Source organism: Nasonia vitripennis, chromosome 4 (genome assembly GCF_009193385.2).
Source record: "Nasonia vitripennis strain AsymCx chromosome 4, Nvit_psr_1.1, whole genome shotgun sequence".
Lineage (NCBI taxonomy): Eukaryota > Metazoa > Arthropoda > Insecta > Hymenoptera > Pteromalidae > Nasonia > Nasonia vitripennis.
The window spans coordinates 32,010,361-32,034,563 of record NC_045760.1 but is presented as its reverse complement, the minus strand read 5'-3'; the positions used below and the strand labels follow the sequence as shown (position 1 = coordinate 32,034,563).

At 39.4% G+C, this 24,203-nt stretch overlaps 6 protein-coding genes and 1 long non-coding RNA gene across 18 annotated transcripts; 3 read left to right on the top strand and 4 right to left on the bottom strand.

The window, feature by feature from the left end:
• On the bottom strand, window positions 1-1,774 carry LOC100113901 (general transcription factor IIH subunit 3). Of its 2 annotated transcripts, none has more exons than XM_032599603.1 (6): window positions 1,657-1,774; window positions 904-1,391; window positions 683-823; window positions 469-604; window positions 357-393; window positions 1-284 (listed from the first exon to the last, which is right to left on the bottom strand). In XM_032599603.1, the coding sequence occupies exons 1-6, from the start codon at window positions 1,664-1,666 to the stop codon at window positions 209-211; spliced, it is 888 nt and encodes a 295-aa protein (XP_032455494.1). In that variant the 5' UTR covers window positions 1,667-1,774; the 3' UTR covers window positions 1-208. The 2 variants fall into 2 exon arrangements, with proteins under 2 accessions (XP_032455494.1, XP_008214630.1); XM_008216408.4 differs by lacking the exon at window positions 1,657-1,774 and adding an exon at window positions 1,472-1,621 and having other exon boundaries at window positions 5-284.
• Window positions 1,763-3,584, top strand: LOC100118716 (histone RNA hairpin-binding protein). Of its 2 annotated transcripts, none has more exons than XM_032599604.1 (3): window positions 1,763-1,908; window positions 2,472-3,132; window positions 3,217-3,584. In XM_032599604.1, the coding sequence occupies exons 2-3, from the start codon at window positions 2,492-2,494 to the stop codon at window positions 3,371-3,373; spliced, it is 798 nt and encodes a 265-aa protein (XP_032455495.1). In that variant the 5' UTR covers window positions 1,763-1,908; window positions 2,472-2,491; the 3' UTR covers window positions 3,374-3,584. The 2 variants fall into 2 exon arrangements, with proteins under 2 accessions (XP_032455495.1, XP_001602614.1); XM_001602564.6 differs by having other exon boundaries at window positions 1,763-2,250.
• Window positions 3,523-5,195, bottom strand: LOC100679333. The gene is made up of 3 exons (XM_031930615.1): window positions 4,598-5,195; window positions 4,252-4,525; window positions 3,523-4,158 (listed from the first exon to the last, which is right to left on the bottom strand). The coding sequence occupies exons 1-3, from the start codon at window positions 4,759-4,761 to the stop codon at window positions 3,652-3,654; spliced, it is 945 nt and encodes a 314-aa protein (XP_031786475.1). The 5' UTR covers window positions 4,762-5,195; the 3' UTR covers window positions 3,523-3,651.
• Window positions 5,196-5,297: 102 nt separating this feature from the next.
• Window positions 5,298-6,926, top strand: LOC100118752 (phosphoglycerate mutase 2). The gene is made up of 3 exons (XM_001602598.6): window positions 5,298-5,591; window positions 5,879-6,376; window positions 6,455-6,926. Exons 1-3 carry the CDS (start codon window positions 5,492-5,494, stop codon window positions 6,619-6,621), a joined length of 765 nt encoding a protein of 254 aa, XP_001602648.2. The 5' UTR covers window positions 5,298-5,491; the 3' UTR covers window positions 6,622-6,926.
• Window positions 6,927-7,087: 161 nt separating this feature from the next.
• Window positions 7,088-23,642, top strand: LOC100118865 (SEC23-interacting protein). Of its 9 annotated transcripts, none has more exons than XM_008216414.4 (12): window positions 7,166-7,612; window positions 16,433-16,894; window positions 18,210-19,156; window positions 19,241-19,420; window positions 19,502-19,834; window positions 19,908-20,113; window positions 20,185-20,464; window positions 20,687-20,864; window positions 20,941-21,380; window positions 21,460-21,832; window positions 21,907-22,237; window positions 22,319-23,642. In XM_008216414.4, the coding sequence occupies exons 1-12, from the start codon at window positions 7,456-7,458 to the stop codon at window positions 22,569-22,571; spliced, it is 4,140 nt and encodes a 1,379-aa protein (XP_008214636.1). In that variant the 5' UTR covers window positions 7,166-7,455; the 3' UTR covers window positions 22,572-23,642. The 9 variants fall into 9 exon arrangements, with proteins under 9 accessions (XP_008214633.1, XP_031786474.1, XP_008214634.1 ...); XM_032599602.1 differs by lacking the exon at window positions 7,166-7,612 and adding an exon at window positions 11,110-11,394 and having other exon boundaries at window positions 19,505-19,834; XM_008216411.4 differs by having other exon boundaries at window positions 7,088-7,612; window positions 18,210-19,420; window positions 19,505-19,834.
• Window positions 8,472-15,370, bottom strand: LOC103317710. The gene is made up of 13 exons (XM_008216415.3): window positions 15,109-15,370; window positions 14,942-15,027; window positions 14,258-14,361; window positions 14,026-14,166; window positions 13,789-13,918; window positions 12,186-12,410; window positions 10,727-10,764; window positions 10,491-10,637; window positions 9,893-10,239; window positions 9,653-9,812; window positions 9,391-9,517; window positions 9,137-9,310; window positions 8,472-8,871 (listed from the first exon to the last, which is right to left on the bottom strand). Exons 1-13 carry the CDS (start codon window positions 15,309-15,311, stop codon window positions 8,693-8,695), a joined length of 2,061 nt encoding a protein of 686 aa, XP_008214637.1. The 5' UTR covers window positions 15,312-15,370; the 3' UTR covers window positions 8,472-8,692.
• On the bottom strand, window positions 15,693-18,228 carry LOC116738578. Of its 2 annotated transcripts, XR_004344915.1 has the most exons (4): window positions 17,877-18,228; window positions 17,328-17,817; window positions 16,396-17,239; window positions 15,709-16,315 (listed from the first exon to the last, which is right to left on the bottom strand). It is a non-coding gene; the product is annotated as an uncharacterized LOC116738578 (long non-coding RNA). The 2 variants fall into 2 exon arrangements; XR_004344914.1 differs by having other exon boundaries at window positions 15,693-17,239.
• Window positions 23,643-24,203: the final 561 nt, after the last annotated feature.

The window sequence follows — 24,203 nt, the reverse complement described above, 5'->3', positions numbered from 1 at the left end:
TTAATTTTATAAAAAATAGCTTTTATTCAACTGATCGTAGAAAATGGTCGATGCTCTTCGTGAGAAAGTAGATGCACGTATTTACAATATGAAATAGTAGATGAAATAGCGTAATAGTCGAAGTAGGCAAGTAAGAAATTACGTTTTCAATTTATACCTAGATTGGTATAACAAAATATAAATTTAAACTAACAACCTAAGCTACGTTTCAATGCCCGAGATCGACGTTTTTCTTTTTCTTCTTTAGCTTCATTGAAATCGGAGCTGGATTTTTGAAGACGGTACTAAAACAGAAATACAATTATGAGTTTCAAAGATCAAGACATACTATAATCAGACTGTGTATGTGTACTCACTGGCAAGTGGTGCAGATTGGACTGAATTTGCAGAAAACTGAAAGAAAGTAAAATTATACATAAAATTAGTATGAATGTGAAGTGTGAAAAATCAAATATGAAAATAACTTACTAGACAGACAGACTGAACAGACGAAACCGGTATCGACTAATTCCTGATGACAAAAACAAGCGGCTCGATAGTCCACTTTGACTGGTGGTGGTAATACCAGCTTTGACCTGACAGCAGGATCTGGCAGAAAAACCCACTAAAACGTGAAAGTTAATTGGATTAGACTATGCAATCCAATCAGACAAATAAAAGCCTCAATAATATTGTCGTGTACCAATAAATACTGAAGCAATCCAGCTAATGGAGGCTGTCCACTCTGTTGTGGAATTTTGAGGTAGTTTCCACCAGTTAAATCACAACCTTGTTGAAGCAGCGTAAGTTCGTGGTCTAAACTGCAAACGTCTAGCATCACACCCTGAAATAAAAAAGAATAGCATTTATGAACTGATCTTTGAATACTCATAGTTCTTGGTAATTCATTATTTTTGTACAAACCATTTTTTGAGCAGTGAAAAAAATATTCATGTAGTTCATATATTGCGTTGCTGAATCGTGACTAGCAGTAATGACTAGGATTCTTGGATGTAAATGTTCTCCAGCATACTTTTCTCTCTCCATCCTCGCTATATAGCACAAAGCCATCGATAAGGCACCAGATATCAAACTCTCTTCATTGCCCTTCCTATCCATGGACATTTCTCCAACCATTTCGTGAATCTGTTGCCGAACTGTGCGCTCTAGCTGAGTAAATTTTTCGTATTGTCCATCAAATTGCCTTACATCAGGCATTTTTTCTTGTGGGTACAAGAACTGTGCACCTTGGCTGTGGCAAGCCATTATCGCTAGGCTATTACCTGCAGTTTGCATCAAATGTGCATTTGAAAAAACTATCGTTGAATCCAGACATTGTGTCAAAACTTGTTTAACAAGTTTTTGCATTGGATTTATGTCCAAAATGATGACAAGGAGACTCCTATCGATTTCTGAAATTTAATACGTACAGATTAAAATTCATAACAATCGATCAGATAAACTTTTAACAATATTATCATCTGTAACGTACGACCATAGTCAGATAAATATTACATGCATGTCTTCAATCAAACAAATATTTATTAGTCTCATTTTAATGTCTAGGTTAACTACTAATGTTAGGTTAGATATTTGTTTGCTGAATCATGACAGACTATAAATAGTTTCAATGTTTACACAATACTTAATGGATTGTAAATATTATTGAACACTTACCAGTAGCCATCGCGTACGCGTGTGTTTATAAAAATAAAAAATTATTACTCGTATGCCGAGTCCTGCGCGGCCTCTGAGGAATGTTTACATATCTGCTGCTTGAGATTCAGTCTTGAAGAGGGCGCGGTGACACTCGAAAAGTGCGCGTTTGAATTCGCCGAAACGGCATTAAAACAATAACATAACCCGAGCTCTAAATTAAGTATTACCAAAGTTCGGTTATCTAGAATAAAAAATAATAATTTTCTACAGGTTATTCACTTAAATTAATTTATTATTTATTGTTCGAAATAAATCGAGGAGTATTCCTTACAAACTCCATCTTAGCTGACACCTGACATCTTGAAAAGGGCGCGCTTTGCACCGCGATTGATTGAAAAAGCGCGCGATGCCAAACTCGAGAAAATTGTGGGAGTGCGTGAAGAGTGAAGATTGTTTCTGTGATCGGCTCGTGTTATTTCCTTATTTTATAATTATTTATCAATTATTCTTGTTCCTAAAGTATGCGTCGGTACTAAGTAGCTACTAAGAAACGTTTGCTCTCATAAATATCCAAGATTCGTCACGTATTTTTGTTGGAAATCAAGCTTTTGTGTAAGTAGTGAAATGTGTAGGTTATGACGCCATGTATAGAATGCTGTTTATCTGTTTCTTTGAGAAAACAAGCTATGTACCATACTAAATAGTATACTAAAATCACGTTGTATTTCTCAATGAAATTCTCGAAGCCGAATTAATTTTTGCGTAAATTTCAAAGTGATAGGCTTACAATAATAAATGTTTCAATTACTTAAAAACTAACTTTTGTGTTTCAGACTATACATAAACGTTTACAATGTCTGTGGTGGCTAGAGAAGAAACAAAGCCTTATTCAAATCTAGACGATGAAGAGGATGCACTACTAAATGAGGCGATTAGTTGTAGTAGAAATCTAGAAATAAAAACTGATGATGATGAGGATGAGGTCGAAGACTCAAAAGAACAATTAAGCATAAAAGATCCAAAGACGGTGAGCATTCCATGGTGCGACATGGAATCATCAGATACCAGTAATTCTGATTTATCAAACGGAAGACTCAATTTGTCCACAACAGGTGGAAAATTGGATCTGTCAGCAAATGCGAAAATTGAGAATGATAGATCACTGCTTGACCACAACTCTTCAAAACTAGAAGAGGGAGAAATAAAGGAGGAGAGTTTTGTAGAAAAGAAGATAAAAGACAAAATGGATGCTGAAAATGATAGTGGAAACACTTCTCCAGTAAGAAAGAGACAGAGAGAAGGAGAGGATGAAGAAGAGCACCAAGTTACTAGAAATAGGCGAAATAGTAATTCGAGCTCTAGCACAATGTCAACCAACAGCAAGAAGAATACAGAGTATGAGACTGATCCTCTGGTGCTAGCTCGCAGGCAGAAAGATATTGATTATGGAAAAAATACCATAGGCTATGACCGATACACTCAGGAAGTTCCAAAGTGAGTCCAATTTTTGCTATCACAGATTTAAATTTCCAGTATTAAAAATTTTATTTAATCTAAAAATATTTCTGCATTTTACAGGGATAAACGCTCTAAGGATCACCCACGAACACCCCCAATGTATTTGAAATACAGCAGACGAGGTTGGGACGGCATGGTTAAACTGTGGCGCAAACAGCTTCATACCTGGGATCCAAAAAATGATGAAGAGGAAAATAAAGATGACGTTCAATCTTAGCAATGTTATAAAATAATAAGTCTGTATAGATATAAGATACATAAGTATAAGGCCAGAAATTATCTGTCACCTTTTTCTAAATAAATTATTCTCATGTTTTAAATTTTCTACGTAAAATATCGTAAATGAAGAAAAAAATGTTGAATCAATCTTAAACCAATGTAAACATTTATTTTTATATCTATAAAAAATTATACTTTACATCAAAAAATTAGCACATTCATTAATTCACACACAATATTTAAAAAAAGAAAGCTACCTTTAAAAAACAATAAATTTTATTCTTTGTCAATAACGTTTAGTTCAAATTTTTTAAAAATTGCATCGAGTTTTTGGTTCATTTTTTGATCCATTACTTCTATTCTCTCCATCAATCTTTTTTCCAAAGTAGCAAATTTATTATCTATATAAGTCTTTAAATCAAATGGATGCTGAGATTTAGAATCACCGATACATTCTGTATTTATATGTGCACTGTTCACTTTGTTAACTTCATTGCTTTTATTGTTGCCTTTAAACCTATGCGAGCCAAAATTCATTGCTACAAACTGCTGCATACATGTATTTATATCTCCAACAAGGTCTTGGTCATTTGCAGCAAAGGACTCTAAAACCCTCTTTGCCATCTCGGCCCTTTCAGGTTTCTCTTGATTGCCATTAATTATAAAACTATTCAGTATATCTAAATCATACGTAGTTTTAGGGATATCTGATATTGGTTCAGTTAGAATAAGTTTGATTCCATAAATCCACATTGATGGGCCTTTGTTTTTTGTGCGTGTAAACTACAATTATGTCATATACATTAGAATTAATTAATTACCTTCTTAAATAATAGCAAACTGTTATGAATCAAAATATAATTTATAAGGATTTACTTTTATGCTGGCTTCTGTGGATGGAGGCTGTATCTTTGCTTCTGCAAAGTAAACCGCATGATCTTGAAACTCGTCAACAAACTCTGCAAAAGCAGTAGTTGCGTATTCCCCAGACTGCTTAAAAAATTCCAAAACAGATGCTTCAGAGACAACAGCAATGCGTGCTATTTTTTGTTTATTTGTAATCTTGAATTCTAGCTTGCATGATTCTCCACAAGGTTCAGATTGCAGAGCTACACAAGTATCCAAAGATACTACGTCTTCAAGATTGGTGCTGCAAAATAAACTTCATTAATCGCAAGACAAATTTTTGAAAAATATTTAAACAAATTTTTTGTATAGATACTTTTCTGGGGCCTGCGATAACGAGACAGTGGAGATACAATCATCGAAACTTTTGTCATTAGCGATTTTCCAATTAGACGTTGTTATAATAAAAGGATCTTCTTGTTTTTTGGGTGAACTGTCAGTTTGAGCCACTTCCACTACATCTACACTAACTGGTTCCATGATTTACGTTAAATCATACCTTAAAAAAATACTCTCTTGCATCGCTTGACAGCTTGTATTGTTGTCATTGTAGCATAGCTACTATTTTTGAAATCAATGTCAAATTACTGGGATACTTCGTAAGCTATTAATACGCGTCTGCTAAATAACAATCCCAACTATTGAGGTTAGGACTCCAATAATCCTATAGGTATAAAGATTCACCGCCGCCATATATACGCCATACTGGCCAAAATGTTTGTAATATTTACAAAACGTAACAGCTCGGGTTTTTATAGTTTACGAGACCAAAGTTCAAGGCAATAACGAATTTTCACGTGAACTTATAAATATTCCGATTCTGATTATTTATGTATGAAAACTTTAAGAAAAAGGCGTACCTCTGAATCAGTTCAATTCTTCCGCGCAATTTCCATATTTTCCTCGAATGTTCTGCACCGTTGTAGTGTTGATAGCTCACACACTCGTACATATATCTATATCTACGATTTCCTTATGACGATCATCGTGCGATAAAAAAATTGAAACTACACTCGCGCGAGCGCGAGCAACTGCGCAAGTGGGAAATTCGCGAACGTCAGGAGTGGGAGGGGGCGGTATCGACCGTAGCGCTTTTCTTCTCTTTGATTTTCTAGCCACATCGTGCAGCAGCAATTGCAAGGTCGACAGCGGCCGATCAACGACGTGAGTGACATAACGCGAGTATAGTCCGAGGAAAATAGGAAAAAACATGTCCAAGTACCGGATTGTGATGGTTCGCCACGGCGAGAGCGAGTGGAATCAGCAGAATCTCTTCTGCGGATGGTACGACGCTAATCTGTCCGAGAAAGGTGAGAATTTCGTTAGCTAGTTCGGCGATTGCTATACGTGAAACTTTCAAGGGTAAAAGGTCACACTTTCTGGAGGCCGGTCGTGATGACGACAGGATGAGTGTATGGGAATTCGGTGGCCGCTTAGAGACTAATATCGTAGAATTAGTTTGAATGAATACGTGTGCATCAAGATTACCAACAGTTTTGCAAATTCATTGGAAAATGTAATGTTAATGTATTTAGGCAACTGATTTACTTTTGACGCGTTCTTTGTGCACGTTGTTATATGTAGCAAAATTTTCCAGGCAAAAGCGAAGCTGCTGCAGCAGGTAAAGCACTGAAAGAAGCTGGTTACACCTTCGATGTCGCCCATACCTCTCAGTTGACCAGAGCCCAGGTGACTCTTGCTACAATTCTGAAGGAAATTGGACAAGAGAACATCCCGATCCACAAGACCTGGCGTCTGAACGAGCGTCACTATGGTGGACTGACTGGAATGAACAAGGCTGAGACCGCTGCCAAGTATGGAGAGGAGCAAGTACAAATCTGGAGACGATCCTTCGACACCCCTCCACCACCAATGGAGCCAGACCACAAGTATTACGAAACTATTGTCAAAGATCCAAGGTACGCCGCTGAGCCCAAGCCTGAGGAGTTCCCCAAGTTTGAATCTCTGAAGCTGACCATTGAGAGGACTCTACCATACTGGAATGGTACCATCATTCCTCAACTCAAGGAAGGAAAGAAAATCATCATTGCTGCTCATGGTAACAGCTTGAGAGGAATTGTCAAGCACCTTGACCGTGAGTATTCAAGTTAACAAATTTATTCTCAAAAGTAATATTTAACTTAAATTTTAACTTGTTGATTTTCTCTTTCAGAAATGAGCAATGATGCTATCATGGGTCTGAACCTTCCAACTGGTATTCCATTTGTATACGAACTGGATGAGAACTTCAAGCCAGTTGTTTCCATGAAGTTCCTTGGTGACGAGGAGACCGTGAAGGCCGCGATCGCATCTGTTGCTGCTCAGGGCAAAGCAAAGTGAAGAGATATCATTTTCATAAAATGAACTACATCTGCAAGTGATCTGTATGGCAAATATGTATTTATTAATTCCTAGTCTTGCCATCGACTGGTCAAGCATTAGAGGAAACAATGTTACTCACGACAGAGCGTTATTTATTTATAAATATTACAAAATGAGCTTTAAAACTCGTTAAATATCAATGTGTGGTGTTAAAATCACCTTATCAAAAACAAAAATAATGCAACAAAGCAAATTTATTTTTCATTTCAAGAAAAAGTTACACTGAAAATTGTAGCAAATCCAAATAAATGGTTTTAAAACAAGTCTAGAATAAATCATTATTCAACATGATACTCAGCCTCCAGTTTCAAAACACGATTTTGCAATAACTAGACGTGCCCCCTGCATTGTTTATCTCATCGAAGAGATAACGTCGCAAACAACTAAATTTTCCAATTATCGCGCCTTTGGTCACATGACGGTCACAATACCCTCAGACGTCAGGCAACCAGCACTCGCCAGATACACACACACTCGCATGTAAACCAACAACAAGCATATGCTGCCCGCGTTATGGCAGCTTCCACGTGCTTACGTGGAGGCATCACATACCGATAGCGCATACGTGAATAAGGTCGCCGCGGAGGAAACTGTCTTTCTCTCCCTCTCTCTCTCTCACTCCTACACATATCGTACTCTCTCTCTCTCTCGTCTCGCGTTAAAGTGTGCCGCCCGATTCCCTTTAATTCCCGACGGAAGTGTGTAATGGCCGCGTTTCGGTCTCCGATGGTGCAGTGCTCAGGCTTGTAAACAAACATAAAGTGCAGGAGTAAATAGTGACACCAAGACAAGATGCAGCAACAGCCTTCCTCGATGGATAGCTCGATGGTGGCGAGGAACAAGCTACGGAACCCCTTGCTCTCGGTCGCGCAGACCGAATTCGACAGCTTTCAAGCGCCCGCTCTACTCGTGCCCGTCACACCCGCGACACCTGCTGTGCTCCAGGATGGTAAGATTTACACTAGGATGTGCACCAGATGCTTTTCAGGATGAAAATGAGTCTGGCTTATTTTGGCTTGTTTAACCTAAAAATTGCAGCAGTTTAGAGATCCTGGAGTGGTTAGGGAAAGGGAAAGTTGACGTATTGCTGTTTATCGAATAAAAAATCGTTCCGCTGATTTGTCCGAATTTTTTACTTAAGTCCGCAAAAGAGCTCCGAAATACATTTCGGAGCAGAGTACTTTTCCTGTGCCTCTCGCTCTCGTTTGTTTATGGCACTGCACGCAGTGTGCCTATAGTCGGGTATATTTACACTTTGTGCAACGCTGTTTTTGTATTACGTCAAGATATATTTGAAGAAGGAAATAAGATTTCATGTACTTGAAAGTATGTGGTTTTGGCCGTCGTGTAATTTGCCTAACCTATAAATAAGAATCGAGAGATAACGTTTATCAGCTGAGAAATGAACTGTACGGGAATATTTTTCCTCTTTTGTTGCTTGCTGATGAATGCTCGTATTAATTAACAAAATTATACTAATTATCGCGTTCGTTAGAGCAAAGAAATCAACAATGCTGCAAGTGTATTGGATTCTATGCCAAGTAAACAACAAGCAAATTGAATACTTTTTAAAATTTTGTAGCAAATATGTTTGTAAATAGTTGCTCAAAATATTTATGCAATAATCCGATGGTTTACTCGAGCGAGATATCGCGGATCTTTGAAAAACATAACCTCTTAAATTACGATTTTCTTTATATGTATAGTATATATTGGACGATTGCGCAAATGTTATCGAACGTCCCATATGGAATACGTAGGGCTACAAAATTCAAGTTAGCTTCAGATTTTATTAAGAAATTGAATGATTGTAAATATTATGATTTTATTTAAAAATAGATACAAACGTAAAAATCAAACATTAGAGTACTACATCTTAATTTAAGTACAAGTAAATACACAAATCATGCCTTTTGAAGACGACGAACCTTGACGCTAATATTTTAAACTATAGAATAAATGCAATGAAAATTTTGCAATATAAATGCGTAGTCTTGTCATGAGTTAATAATGTACGAGTTATTACAAATTACTCTGAACTGCGCGGTGCTGATCTGGATCCATATCGTTGGGAGTACGGCAAATCATGACTCGATCGTCGATTAGTACAATACAAAATCGATATGACGATTAGAATAATTAGGAGGATGATAAAAAGTACGCCTACGACAACTGCTGCGATCTCCCCTTCTGTCAGATTGTACCATTCTACGAATCAGAAAAAAATTTGAAATCTTAAATATAGATATATTTTTCATTTTGATAACTTATGCACTATCGTATAGGCATTATTCCATTTACGTTGCAAGTTAGAGTGCGAACTCATTTGAAATTAGAGTCGAAACGTGATATTTACATAATACGATATAGAGAGATCGTATTTCTCGACCGCTTTATTTGAACAAATTCGCTTGGAATTGAAGCGGCAAAAAACGTTAGCAACTATTATTTTGAATATTCTAATTTTAGTTACCTCCAACGTCGATTCTTCTGGAATAAACATTTCCCGACACGTCGGTCGCCGAGATCTCGAGCACGCGGCTACAACAATTGTTGGAGTAATAGAAGTAAACGGGACTCGAGGTACCGCTGACGTACTGGGAACGTGGATAAGCTCCTCTTGGAGTCGACGTCACGCTCTTTAAACCTGTAAATCGAAAATTTTGCTTATTAGAAGCTATCGAAGCGATCTAGGAGGATATCGTTACGACGTTCAGAAAATCTCACCTGACTCCGAATCTTGTATCGTAATGTCGACACTCCAGTAGCTTTTCAAGCATTTCTCCGCATTCGTTCTTCCCGCACAATTGTTGTTAAAGTAGTAGTAAATCGTCGGCCTGACATCGTCGAATACCTACCAAATGAACAAACGATAAAATTGTGAAAATGACCAGTCATCGTGTGCAAAGAGAAAAAATTGCAATGACATGATCACTGCCTCATTAAATAATATACCAAGGAATCTCAAATTTTATTGTCATAGGCTTACCCGACTTCCCGCTGATCGTACGTAAATATTGGCAGTCTTTTCCAAAGCTTCGATGCCTTGAACTTGAAGTGATACTGTATTAAGAACTGATTCGGAAACGGTAGGTGGTACCTGGATGTACACCCTCACACTGATAGTTTGACCTGGAGGTATCACTATACTAAAAATAATTTATAGCTAATGAGATAAAGAAATTTTTCTGTAAACAAGATTTAATTTGAAAAATTTCATTCGTCTTACGAATCAGACGGTGGTCTAACAGAAACTATTCTGAAGAACGAGCTTTTAGGCACAAAATAATGCTGGATTGTTAAGATGTGATTATTAGTTATATCGAAAGTCACTTGATGAATAGTTCCGGGATTTGCAATTAGGTTTGTGCTAGGGTTCAGATCTACCATGAGATGCTTTTTGATTGGTAATTCATTACTGTTCGATCTAGTCAAATCGTCTAGTTCCAGGGATCCTCGATCTATCATTCTGTCTTCGATAAGGTCGGTGTTCATTCTTGATGTAAAGTTGGTGCTCGTATCCATCATATCAACATCGTTTTTTACTTCTGGAAATCTGAATGACTTCGGTTCTACCTAGAATTTAAATTTTGATTGATTAAAAGCAAATTAATGGATCTTATGTTATATATTCCAATTTGATCAAAATATTATTTCGAATCAAATCAATGATTGCAATAACATGTTGCCAACAGAGATTTTATCTGAGAATTATTTTTCGAACACAATTACTCATACAGATTGATGTGTGATTCATGCTTGGAATATGAAATCTGAACTTTGTTACTCGCTTGCATCATAAAGTATTATCTGCACAGAATTCGTACCTGTCCGTCAAGTGATTGACCGTCTGCTATCATGCTGTCAGAAAATTCACGATTCGATTCTGGGTCATTAAACACGTCTAGCTGCTCTCTGTTTTCATCCAAAACTCTTATCTGACGAGAAGATATGCCTGCATCTTTGTGCATTGTCTGCAAAAATCGTTTTAGATTTCGTTATTTTTTTGTTTATTTGCAGTTTATATAAGACGATTTAATGTACGCAAATTACATGATAGTACCTGTGGATCTTCGGCCTCTAAAGCTGCTACTCTCATACCTATTGCAGAAAAAAATAATCATAATTTTTCTTTGAAAATCATAGAAATCTCACTTAATCATTGTTCTAAATAAGAGCTAAAATAACTCTAATCAGACGCGTGACGTATGATCTCAATGATAAAATCGCTAAATTCAATGCAATTTTTTTTTCCGAAACCAAGCAATACAAGCCGCATCAAAGTCGTCACAAAGCCCCTCATCGCTAAACTGAGACGCATCTAATCGAGTCTTTTCACGATGCTATACTTATCTATCTTCTCCGCAGCTTTTGAGGAATCCTCTCGCGGTGGAAAAAATATACAACATAATACCGCACGCATAAAAGCCAAGCTCGCAGCCCGGCCAAAGGGCAAAGCGTTCTATTACTCTCGCGCGTAAAAGTTGCACAAGAGCGAATCTCGCGCTACTACTGCTGGACAAGAGCCAACGTCTCGTCAGTCGCTGGCCGGTCTTTGTGCGACGCGGAAGCGTCTCGTTTTCTCGGTATACTCGATCGATTGATGTGCAGTTGTTGATATTATTGGTGACGATGAATGGCAGTACGTCGATGACGATCGAAGAAGTGGAGAAGTGAAGTGTCTTGGAGTCTTGGAGTCTGTTTTAACGACTCGACGCTTGATGCAGACTGGTTAGTAGTTTAAAACTTTTGTGCAGCTTGCGTGCTAAGAAATTATTCGAAAATAAATGCCGAGGAATGCTAAGTAGAGATATTTTTATCGGTGGCAACCGATTTTTATTTCTTGAACGGTCCTTTGTAATTTGAGAACGAGTTTTTGGAGGCTATGGCATTTTTACGTTTTGACTACGTTTTAAGATAAGGATTGGTACTTTGAAAATCTTTCGATATTAAAGTTTTATCATATTGAAGCAGAAAATTAAAAAATGTTGAATCAGCTGATTTGATTGATGCTTCTCTCGAATGACTTGCACAGTAATCATGAAAAATTATATAAAACATTTAATGAGTTTTCAAGTCTGCTATATTAATCACCGCTAGAAAAGAATAAATTCGCAGAGCAGAACAGCATAAACTTTTAGTTTGGTTGCGATGGAATCGATTGTTTATCGAGGAAGCTGGTAGAGTTGAATATGTATTTTTAACTAAAATTAAAAATACTGCTATGCCATCTGTATATTAGAGGCGGCAACAAAAACATTCACTTACGTAAATAGCATTCATTGACGCATCTATGAATTTAAACATTGCAGTGTTTTTTTCGCAATGGTATTGAACTCTCTGTAATCAGCAGCAGCAGCATACGTCTGAGCCAAACTGTCTGTTTCTACTGATAAGAGTATCCCCCACTTTGTAACTTTGTTTCTCGAAAATTAAGTTGTATTGCATTTTTTTTTTAATTTCATGCACAATTTTCAATTCACAAAATCGTCTATCTGTATATTTTTTAATCAAAAACATACCATCGTCCACGAGACGATCCAGCGAATCTCTTCCCTCGAAAAACGCGGGCACAAGCGCCGACGTCACGATCAGCCGGTATCCCTCACCCCCGTCCACCCCTAGACGCCAGCCCCCTGGCGGAGGGTTGAGCACGTTGAGTCTCAGTCCGACGGGCATGCGCGAAGTGGCGAGCGTCAATCGCGGCGGTGTTGTCCTCGTCGTGCTGCCAAGAGATGCGTCGTTACCTGCAGAATGCAAAAATATACGAGGGACTATCAGTTATTGGATCTGACCCCAAGTCTGGTGGCTTAATTAATTATAGCGTATTATAACAACTTTCTTGGGCAATTTTAACCTCGAGTGCTCGTGTGCCTATTTTTGGAAATTCCGACGATTTGTTTGAGAGGGTTATAAACGTGCTGAAAAGGAACGTTGAAATTTCGTTTGTTGACACAGTGCGCGGTATGTCAATCGTTTGCCAATTGTTCGATTTAGAAGTTGTGCGATGAAGTGATGGATTTCGCGCATTTTGATTTTTGAAGAGAAAAAGGGTCGGCACTGATTAGCTGAAGGATTGCGATCGATATTACCGGCTGAATTATTAAGGTACATGACTAAGTATTTATACGTTTCCATTATAGGAGAAGTTTCGCGTCGAACTTTGCTGCATAGTGATATCTAGTTGGCTTTTTTTATTTTAATACGCAGTGATGAAAACTACACCATACATGATTAAAAACTATTATGGTTGTTATTATTTAATATTTGAGAAATTTGTATGACTTGTGAGAATAAATTGTTTTAAAGTAACATCACCGGTTATAGCATAGTGACGTGTACGTAGGGCACGTGGTCACTCGCGCATCTCTTATGCTCATTGATGTTATCTTGATACTTCGAATAATGAAGTAAAAATATCATTAAAATATTCATAAACCATCAAATGCAATCACGATGCATTGTTTCCTAAACCAAGAACGCGGAAGCATCTATAGTGCATTATCAATCCACAGCATATCGATTTGAAATAAGTCACATCAAGGTTACCCTATCTTCGCATATAACACAGCAACAAACACTGCTCGCTCTATAACACGTGCCGCATGAAAAAAAGCAAACAAGCAAAATTCTGCAATCAAGTACAGAATTTTGCTGCGCATTTCGCGCACATGGTTAATTTTAGGCAGTCTCGTGTGAAAAACTCTATACACATGCAGCGCGCGGAGCACGACGTCTAGCCCGCGCTTTTGCTTGGCCTTCATTTCGTTTCTTAATGTGTTTGTACTTGAGGTATATGCAGTTTTGAACCCGTGCGCTAGCGGTCGATGCACAAGCCACTCGTGCGGCGTCGCTTTCCTGTCTATTGTGCACGTACGACTCGAGTGTGCAAATGCTCGAGTGTTGCTTGCTTTGGGAAAAACGCGATCACTATCTGTTTGCAAACTTGTAATTGAGAGCGTGACTATATTTTTATGCTGTTCCGATTTCCGGCGCGGTAGATAACAAGGAAGTTTTTGAGACTGTTAAACTGAAGCGACTATTTTTGAAGTGGATTTATACATCATTTCCGTTACGTCGTACGACACAGTTTTGCAATCGATCATATCAATTGTGTGCTCTTACCTATAGGCATTTTCAAGTCGATTTTAGAGACGTTTCCGAGGATAATGGCACTGATTTCCGCTTGATCCGGTTGCACCGAAAATTCAATTTCCGTTGCATTCGTCAATCCGCTTTTGTCGACGAGCTTTTCCTGGTATACAATAAGAACAGGTTTTCTTGGTAATTTTGTCGTGTTTGATTTTTTGAGTGACGTTGGCTTATCGGCTAAGTATACACTTGTAAAAAAGGATCGCTTACGCTTACAAAGTTTAGTGTCGACGAGCCATTATCATCTGAGCCTTCGAGATTAGGCTGCAGACTTTTTATGAAGTTTTTTTCTACTTTACTAACATTATCTTCGAGGCCTCGCGAAAGCTCACATCCGATTACGATTGAAAACTGAAATATAGTTAGTTGTTGATTGATTCAAAATAATATATGTTGCGAAACTACTATGAATGAGAAGCTAATACAATCGAATGATTATTACCGTGCATTTACTTCGTAAATTCCAGGAATCATCTGATTTGATCGATTTTCCTTGGAGTATTTCAGGCGTGAAGTCTCTATCAGAAATCGCAGCTGACCCCATCTCTATAAATAATATATTCAAAATATTAAAAGTGCGTTTGTTGACCGCTGTCGATTGCTAAACTATTTTTTACCGCTTTTATAAGGCTATCGTATACAATGATATAGTTTGTTTGCCTACGTCAATCCAATATGCTACTTTGCAAATGTATTTTCCTTGATCTTCGACGTTCTTAGTTATACGAATTTCCGGTCAACAAACTTCAACGTAAAAGAAGACGTCATAGTTCATTTGTCTATAAGTTGCTTGACGGAAATTCGCATATTGCATAGATAAGTATTAAAGAGAGCGATATCTTCATTGTGGAAGTTGTATATTAAATTGCATACAATGAAAAAATTTCACATTCATCTCGTCAGATTAAGTTATTTGATAATTTAAAGACATACTTTTTATACTTAAATGATAATTCATTTTTTGAGTATTCGCTGAAACGTTTACTCAAAGATTTAACATTAGCTTAGGAGAACTCAATATTGAAGTAGTTAATATTGACTTATCCATCTTTGCAAATTATGTTAAAATGCAGCACTTGGAAATAAATTCATTAAAAAAATATATAAAAGGATGTAATATTCTTACCTGACGTATGTTTCATCCCCAGTTTCCAAATTAAATGAAGAACATGCGGTGACTGATCCGTGATGGATCTACTCTGAATGCAGTATCTAATAACGAAGAAAGATACATTTTTCATTCAATAAGCTGCACATCCATCTTCATTCAAAATTACACTCATCGCAACCCACCTCAAGCATTTGATCCGTCCCACACTAAACTCGTCGATATTTTCCCTGAATCTTTGAAGGACAGCTTCGTCGTTGTTTCCCAAAAACCTCCACATCTTCGTAGGTCTAACATCAACTTCACTAGTTCTAGCACAATCGTTAACAACAATCATCAACACTCCGATGTTCACCGCCAAAAAGCAGCGAAGTAATCTCGACGCCATGGTTTCTCGTACTCGCGGATAATCTCGACTGTCTCGGGACACCGGCTAAGCCTTTTACTTATAAGCTCGTGGGTTATTGACGGAAGAGACGTCATTTACACACCGCGAGAGACGCCGCGTAAGAGTAAACTTGGGCGCAGAGCCCACGAGCCAGGTGCCATTGCACAATGATGGTTTTCGACTTGTGGCACGAACTGCTAGACGCGAATGCTGCTCCCATCGCATCCTGTTATGATTGTACTCGGATCAGATAAAAGCGAAATTTCTTGATTTCGAACCTTGCCTAATTATTGTTTGACTTGGAAGGCTAGGTCGATTTCAGCCAATATCAATAGAGTTACTTTGGTGAAAAATTTCACATCCATATGCACTTGAAAATGACTAAAAACTACAAATATTTTTTTAATTCCTGTAATTTTTATTTTCTCAATATTTTAGAATATAGTATTATCCTCAGACATTGTCACACAAAACAATTACTCATTTTTAAATAAATGCGTCGTACAATTTTGGAGCTATTTTCAAGATAACGCGTGTCCTTTTATCTTCTGCATGTCGCGCGCTCACTTCTATAGAACTCATCTGCATTTTCAATACAAAGCCTTACACGCTACTACCGAAAGGCGTGTAAGAACGCCTTAACAATAATTCCCTCGAAACGCTGAATAATCCCATAGCGAGCGATTCTCTCTCTCTCTCTCTCTCTCTCTCTCTCTCGAGAGAGAGAGAGAGAGAGAGATTCTTTTGCTTGGGCCACATTTGGGCCTTTTTATCAGGGCGAATTATCTTACGGTCATTACGAGTCGCGGATACAAAGGCGGCATCCTGTTAAATATTGATTTTGCGTGAATTATCAGCGGAGACTTTTGGGTTATACGGCGAAGGCAGTTCCGCGGAAAAGTCGTCATCTTACTACGAGGTGGAAACGCGTACCGGAGTTCTGATAAGGCAGGAACTGACGTGGGTCTCGAAATTGAAAGTAGAGCGAAATTCCATTTGCGTAGCTTGTGAAATCGTTAAACAAACTTTAATCTGCATTCTGTCTGCGTTATTGTTATAAACAATAATCAATGCAAATCCTAACCTCGTACTAAAAATATCTTTTTTCATTTTTCTCCCAGATCCTGTTCCGGCAGCCGAGCTCGACAGTTTCATAGGCCAGGCACCGGCGACGCTACCAGGCAACGTTTCGCCCAGCCTGACCTTATCATCACCGCAAGAACAAAGTCCCCAAGCTCCTCCACCTCAGCAACAGCAACAACAGCCTCAGAAGCAAGGTTATTTCACCTCGATACTCTCGTCGCTGCCTAACCTGTCCCTGTCGGCGATTACCGGAGAAACTCAACAACCCCAGCAGCAGCAGCAGTACAACCCCACCGTCATCGAACCTTCTTACACTTTTCACGGATCACCTCAGGGCTATGCCAGTGGACCTTACGGAGCACCTCCGAGCAATCCCTACGAGTACAGAGGAGCAGTGAATCAACCGCAGGGCTTAGGCGATTTTAATGCCGGAATCGCGCCGCCAGCCGCTCCACCGCAGCAGCCCCAAGCGCCGCCACCAGCGGTACCACCCAGTGGAGGTGATTATGAAGATTGATATTTTCATCATCAAACAGCGTTTTAAAATTTGAAATTTACTCTGCATCAGAATGATGCAGATTACACTTTTTTTCTATAACTCAAGTACGTGGCATTCGCCTAGTTTGATATCAGTAATTGCCATTATTTAAAAAACGACCTTGTGAATGGGCCCAAATCGGCTGGTCATCACGTAGCTCAGTAAGAGGTGTATCTTTGCATACGCATACGGGAACGTTGTTACGTATGGTGCATCCTATAAATCCATTTCGGGAATTCACACATTTGTGTATAAATTTCACAAGACTGGTATTCTTCGTGGGTACATTGTTCGCGAGATTTCACGCCTGTAACGGAAAATTTGATGAGCTTTATTATCGTAACATTATGATCAGACGGATAATTTTTTTTAGAGTAAATAGGGTGTTGACTTACCACTTATCGTGAACAAAAAGAGACCGCACGCGAATAAGGAAAACTTCATCGCGTCGAATCTTCTTAGCGAACGTGTGCGACCGAAATATCTTTGATTCTAACTCTGCGTCGTCCTAAGCGTTCACTTTTATACACATGATTTAGGATTGGATAAAACGTGCGATTTGAAACGAATCAAGTAACTTTTAATTAAATAATGTTTTATGCCTACTGTAATGTAATTGCTAATCGAACTTGATAGCCTTATCGAAATAGTGAATTTGAGTGCTACAAAATGAGAAATGCCGATTATTTAGTTTGACATAAGTCTATTAATGTTTATTTTTAGAAGAGTTAATTTTAAATCATCTAAAATTAAGTTTGCATTTACATATGATATGTTCTTTAGGTTTGGTGCATTCTATAATCCATTTAGGAGAGTCACACATTATATCAAATCGTGCGCAATAGTCGTATTCCTTCGCGGAACATTCGCCACGACCGTTCACAGCTGTAACGAAAAATTCAATGTATCTTTCAATGCGTTATGTTACAACAAAAAATACTTACCGTCGATCGCAATTAAAAGGAAAGCGCAGACAAGCAAGACAAATTTCATTTTGTCAAACGCTTTTGATATCTAATATCTTGTATTCTGATGATCGCTCAACCTTGCAGGTCTGCTTTTATAGAAAGCTTTTAATTAAATCCGATTTCATACACACTATAACGGTCTTTTATCGAGTAGTACATTATGAAGCATAAAATCATATAACGACTGCAAATATCAGCAATGAAAGTAGAAATAACACGATACCAAATACTGGCTATCAGTTATTTTAAAAATACAATAAATTTGCATAATTTCAAAATATAATTTTATAATCAAAAAATTTGTTACAGGTGCTGCCTCTTACAGACTGGGCAATCAGCGTCGCCTAAAGTACGCACCACCTCCGGACCTAACGTCCTCGGCTGCACAAACTCAGCACTACCAGCCACCACCTCTACCCTCCTACCCATCGGCCCAATCAAACCCCACATCGGCGCCGCCAACTTTCTTCAACCCCAACACCCAGATCTACAACCCGGCAGCCGCAGCAACCAGTCCGCGGATCGACTCCCACAGTCCATCCGCCCCGATAATTAGCGGACCACCGTCGTCTCAAGGCAGCTCGTTACACAGCTCTTTCCGCAGTAGTCCAGTTGCGACTCCTCCATCGGGTTACTCTGTAGCCAGTCCAGTGGCTACATCTCCCGTTACCAGTTTCACAATCGGTGCTCCGCCAACAAGCGCTGCCAACAACCATCACTTTGCAACTGCACCACAGGCTATCCCGTCAAGGTTCCCGGAACCGGCGACTCCTCAAAACACTCCTGCCGACGTTTTCTCTGGATTCAATGCCTACAGGCAGCAGCAACAGCAGCAGCAACAGGCTGGTGGTAACTTTGGCTTCAACGAGCCGCCGAAATCCTCGGTAGTACAGCCCAGTGGTCAGCTCGATCCCATAAAGGAGGGAAGCACCTTCGCACCGATCTCCGCGGCGAAGGTCACCGAGAAGCTCGAGAACCTCATCGCTGCCGAGCAGAGCGACGACGCTCAGTCGGTCAAGTCAGAATTCTCTGCCGAGGTCGCAACCATCACCTCGAAGATACCAGAGGACACACCACCCACTACTGCTACCGAGGAGCTGACCGAGATCGATTTGAACGCTAGCGGAGGTCCAGATGTTCTAGCTCCGAGTAGCGAGATCAAGTTCACTTCGGAGACACAGCCGCCGCCGAGTCAGAGTTTGGACTCATTTGTGCCCACTGTGCCATCGGCGACTAGCTTCTTCGTCAATCCACCAGTTAGCAATCAGAACGTACCGAGTTTTTACAATTCGCCGTTTCAGGCCCAGCAGCCTATAACCGATCCCTTTTCGTTCATTCAGTCGGGAAGTTCTTCGTCTGTGACTGACTCTGCAAATTTATCCGGACCACCGATCACTAATAGCAAGCAGAGTCTCAACGTCGGGGCAACTAGTCCATCGATTGAACCACCGCAGAGCTCAGGGCACATTGGACATGTCGACTTTGCACCGCAATCGATTTGGGAACCCAATCCGCCACAGGTAGTTTTTGGTTATTTACCGGTTTGCCTCAGATTTTAGAATACAAAGAAAAATAAAAAATTTAATCAATGTTCATTTCAGCAGGGGCACTTGACGGTTTTGAACCCAGTGTACGGCGCACCAGTGCAATCGGCGCCGACGTTCTTCAACCCGTCGCAATTCCAACCCACCTCGCAGTCCTTCCCATCGACTCCATCTAACCCGTATGCCCAAGCGCCGATCGGTAGCAATATCGGTAGGATCAGCAGTAGCAGTAGTAGTCCAAGTTGTCAACTACCACAAGTACCCCAAGAAGGCTTCAATGTCGTACCAGAACCGACTGGATCGGCTACCCTCAGTCCCGTGCAGATTTCCGTCAACCCTCTGACAAACCGCACGTCGCAGGAGACAGTTCCTCCTAGTTTACAAAACTTAGTAAGTGATTATTTTACGCTCACATTCCGAGGGTTTAGATCAACACGATGATTGATTGCGTTTGTTTCTTCAGGCAGCAGGTCTTCCAGAAAAACAAATGCAGTACCGCCCGGTATACCACCACTGGTTTTACCGCCGCGAGGTGGAAGCTAAGACGCTATGGCTTCCATTCTCCATGCACGACAGTCTGAACCTCGAGGACATTCACAATTCCAACGAGATCAGCCCAGAGACCAAAGTCGCTACTGATGGAGGTAGATACGACGTCGAAATTTTAAGGTATAAACGAATTGATAGTTTTATTTATTTAGAAGTGAACTTTTATTTCAACAAAATTTCATGATTTCAAGGCGTCACCGATCTCCCGTCTACTGGACCGGACCGATCACAGAGGTTCGACGTTGCTCGTGGTTCTACAAAGGCCCCGCCGAGTCGCGCTACACGCCTTATGAAGAGAGCGTTGCTGCCAGGTTAGAGGAGGAATTCAAACAGGCCTGCACTTCCAACAATTGGAATAGACGGGTCGACCTCAACAATGGCGAGTACATCATCTTCCACAGCCCTACTGTGCAGGTGCACTACTTGCAAGCGACGACGCCTGAGCTCTCGGCTTCCTGGGGAAACAACTCGGTAATTTTCGTATTTCATTTTCGTATTGAGACTAAATTGGCTTTTGATGTTGATTGTTTTTTGTACACGTCACACCGTAACTGTAAAAACACTCAATCATCAATTTCTAAGTTACAACACGAGCAATCAGTTCTGCTTTTTATCATTATTTTTATTTTACCGCACCTCATGAATAAAATCAATGTACACGCATGGTTCTTTTGAAATCCTGATCTCCTCCAGGGTTCAGAAGACACTGCGTATTTGCAGGGTGCCACCAGCAGACCGCGCGTCGTAAAACGTGGCTTGGACGAGTTCAACATCGATGATGGCGAACCCGAGAAGGTTGACCACCTACTCTTTCTCGTCCACGGTATCGGTAGCGTATGCGATCTCAAGTTCCGCTCTGTCGAGGAAGTCGGTAAGTCTGAATTTTGTATAAGTCTTGTATGATTAGTTTCATCGGAATTTATTTCAAATTGTTTTCTTCCCCACAGTGGATGAATTCCGCAGCATATCCCTGCAATTGGTGCAGTCCCATTACCGAACCTCGAGTGAGCAGGGTATTGTGAACCGTATCGAAGTTTTGCCCATATCGTGGCACGCAACTCTGCACTCTGGCATCGACAAGAAGCTGCAGGTTATCACCCTAGAGAGTATCCCTAAGCTTCGTCATTTTACCAATGATACCCTTCTGGACATACTCTTCTACACGAGTCCAATCTACTGCGAGACTATTATGCAAACCGTCGGGAACGAAATGAACCGGCTCTACTCTCTCTTCAATCAGAGGAACCCTGAGTTTCAGGGCAACGTATACCTTGGTGGACACTCGCTTGGCAGTTTGATCATGTTCGATCTTCTGTGCCACCAGAATCCACCAAGTAAAGAAGAGAAAGAAGCGAATGGGGAAACCGAGGAGTCTAAGGACACAGACGTAAGTGATAAATTTGTATAAAAATTAGGTATGGTGTTGATGATGTAAAGCAAATCAATTCATTATTTGACAATTCTAGAAGGAAAGTGACGAAGCTAGTTCGGTGATCAAGCCTTTGGCCGCCCCAGTCTTAAAACGTAAGCTCAGTAAGAAAGTGAGCTACGTAATGGGTACAGCTGGCACTGGCCAACCATACATTAACTATCCACAATTGGCGTTCCAACCGCGTGCCTTTTTCGCCTTTGGTAGTCCAATAGGCATGTTTGTGACGGTTCGTGGTATCGATAATCTCGGCGAAGACTTCACGTTGCCAACTTGTCCCGCGTTCTTCAACATCTTCCATCCATTCGATCCGGTAGCCTATCGCGTCGAATCGCTCGTGACTCCCGAAGCACACAAGTACAGGCCTATGCTTATTCCTCATCACAAGGGCAGGAAACGAATGCATTTAGGTAAATATTTGAAAAATAGTATGAAATGACCATCAAAATATGGGAAATTAAAATGAACGTATTGCTTATTTTAGAACTGAAAGAAACGATGGCACGAGTAGGAGCAGATTTGAAACAAAAGCTACTTGAATCTGTGCGAAGTACTTGGAACTCTGTGTACCAATTAGCAATGTTCCACAGACAAGACAATCGCACTTTAGAGCAAGAAATCGAAAAAGTCGTGGACGAGCAAATGAGTAATCCTCCCATTGAACCAGTGGATGCCACTGTCAATGATGATGCCGGTGCTGACTACAAGGTTGGAAAGCTCAATGGCGGTAGAAGAATTGATTACGTGCTCCAAGAAGCACCTCTGGAGTATATCAATGAATACCTCTTTGCCCTGACAAGTCACGTCTGTTATTGGTATGTGCAACTGATATTCGATCCAAATATCCGATCCTGATTTTATAATTAACAGTTAAAAATAAACCCTAAATTTTACAGGGAATCGGAAGATACCATGCTCCTAATTTTGAAGGAAATCTACGGGTCTATGGGTATCCAGACCGACGCTCAGCTGCCTCAGCAAACTCTGTCAATCGAACGGGTATCTACACCTTCGATCTCGGCTTCTCCCAGCAATGTCACGTCACCGACTGCTGCTGCACCGATGTATGTAGGAATGGATCCCACGGCGCCGATATCAGCGAAACCTGTGGGACCACCGCCTACCGTAGGTTTTGTACGCAAATCCTGATCCGAGATAAAAATGCATTACCCTTCGGGTATCCACGAAACAAAAGACGTGAGAACATCGGTAAAATGAATATCGAAATAATGAGGATCAATAGTTATTTTGTTAAAGTTAATGCCCAAATGATAGAGTCATTTATTTTTGTACAATGAAAGTTTAAACTTTGTGTTATGCCATTTATTCGGAAAAATTGTTATATTTTTTAAAAATTGTCGATTCAATTTTTTTACCCAAGAGTACACGAAAAAAGGTAAACATAAATTATTTAATAACAAAAATACTTCACTCATGTTCTCTTAAACAATTTTTTGAAACATTCTTTTGAAATGACGTGTACATACATACGTAGATATTAAACATTTTTATACTGATATGTATATATTATCATCTAAATATACTGTCAAAGTGAAATATTCAATAAATCAATGATGAAATCTTTTGAACGGTTTACCACAAAAAGTTCTATATAAAGCTGCCGCAAAAGTCATATAGTCACGAAACGTATACAACTCATGTATATAGTACATTCCACAGAAAAATGTTTACTCAAATTTCTATTGTCAATCGGACGCAATTACCGACAGATATCGTATTCATTTGGGTCTTAATTTTAACACATAGAAAATAAATTAATTTCAACGAATTCCCTATGGTTTCTTTGAAGAGCTTAGCGCAGGTCTTTCGTCGAAGTCAATTTAAACGATGCAGGCATCGAGAGAGATATTGTTAAAGGATTGAAGATTAGAAAGTGATTATTGATTCTTAATAATTTTGTAAATGAACATATATTGATTCTGTTAACATGTATGAATATTAATTTTTCTTATATTATTGTTTTATTGTCTTTACAAATATTATTTTGCAATGTAATTATTCGAGTTGTATGTGTGTATCTTGAGAGCATTAGGATGAAAGAGTTCAATTCTAAAAATAGTTGTACTTGCAAGATACAACTAGCCGATCAACAACATCATTTATTTTATAATGCACTACTGTTTGATCGGGAAATCAATGTCTGTTATATAAGCTTCTGACGAATGAACGACAGTTTAATAAAGTACTGAATTCTTGTAATAAGCATTTTATTTCTTCGAGCTTTTTTAGAGTAAGTGTAGTGACTCCATAGTAACGATCATTTCAGTGCTGCTTGAATCATAGTTTGTCTTATTGGAGTAATACAATCAAAGTTATTTAATTGTTTTATTGCTGCGCGCATATGCTCCGAATTCTTCTGAATAATTTTTGTAAACGCTTAAAAAAATTCATGCTTTTTATTACAATATGAAATGGATTTTCATTTTTGACTGCAAGTGTAGAAAGTCTTTTTTACGACCCAATTGCAAGAGTATAACTTGAGATCCAGTTCAATGAAAAAAATTGCGGTCAGTCGAAGTCTCAGCAATCAATCCTATTACAGCTATAATAGGATTGTGTCAGAAGATGTCCATATCGAAAATGACGTCATCGCACAGCTCGAAACCTCGCTCTCTATATCACAACGTATTCCCCGCAAGCTCCGCCGCATTAAAATAATCCTTATACTACATGCAGAAATAAATAACGAACGCGCAAAAAACCGCCTCAACGTGCAGCGCTTCAAAGGTGTCGATAGCATCGAAGCACGCGTATCACGAC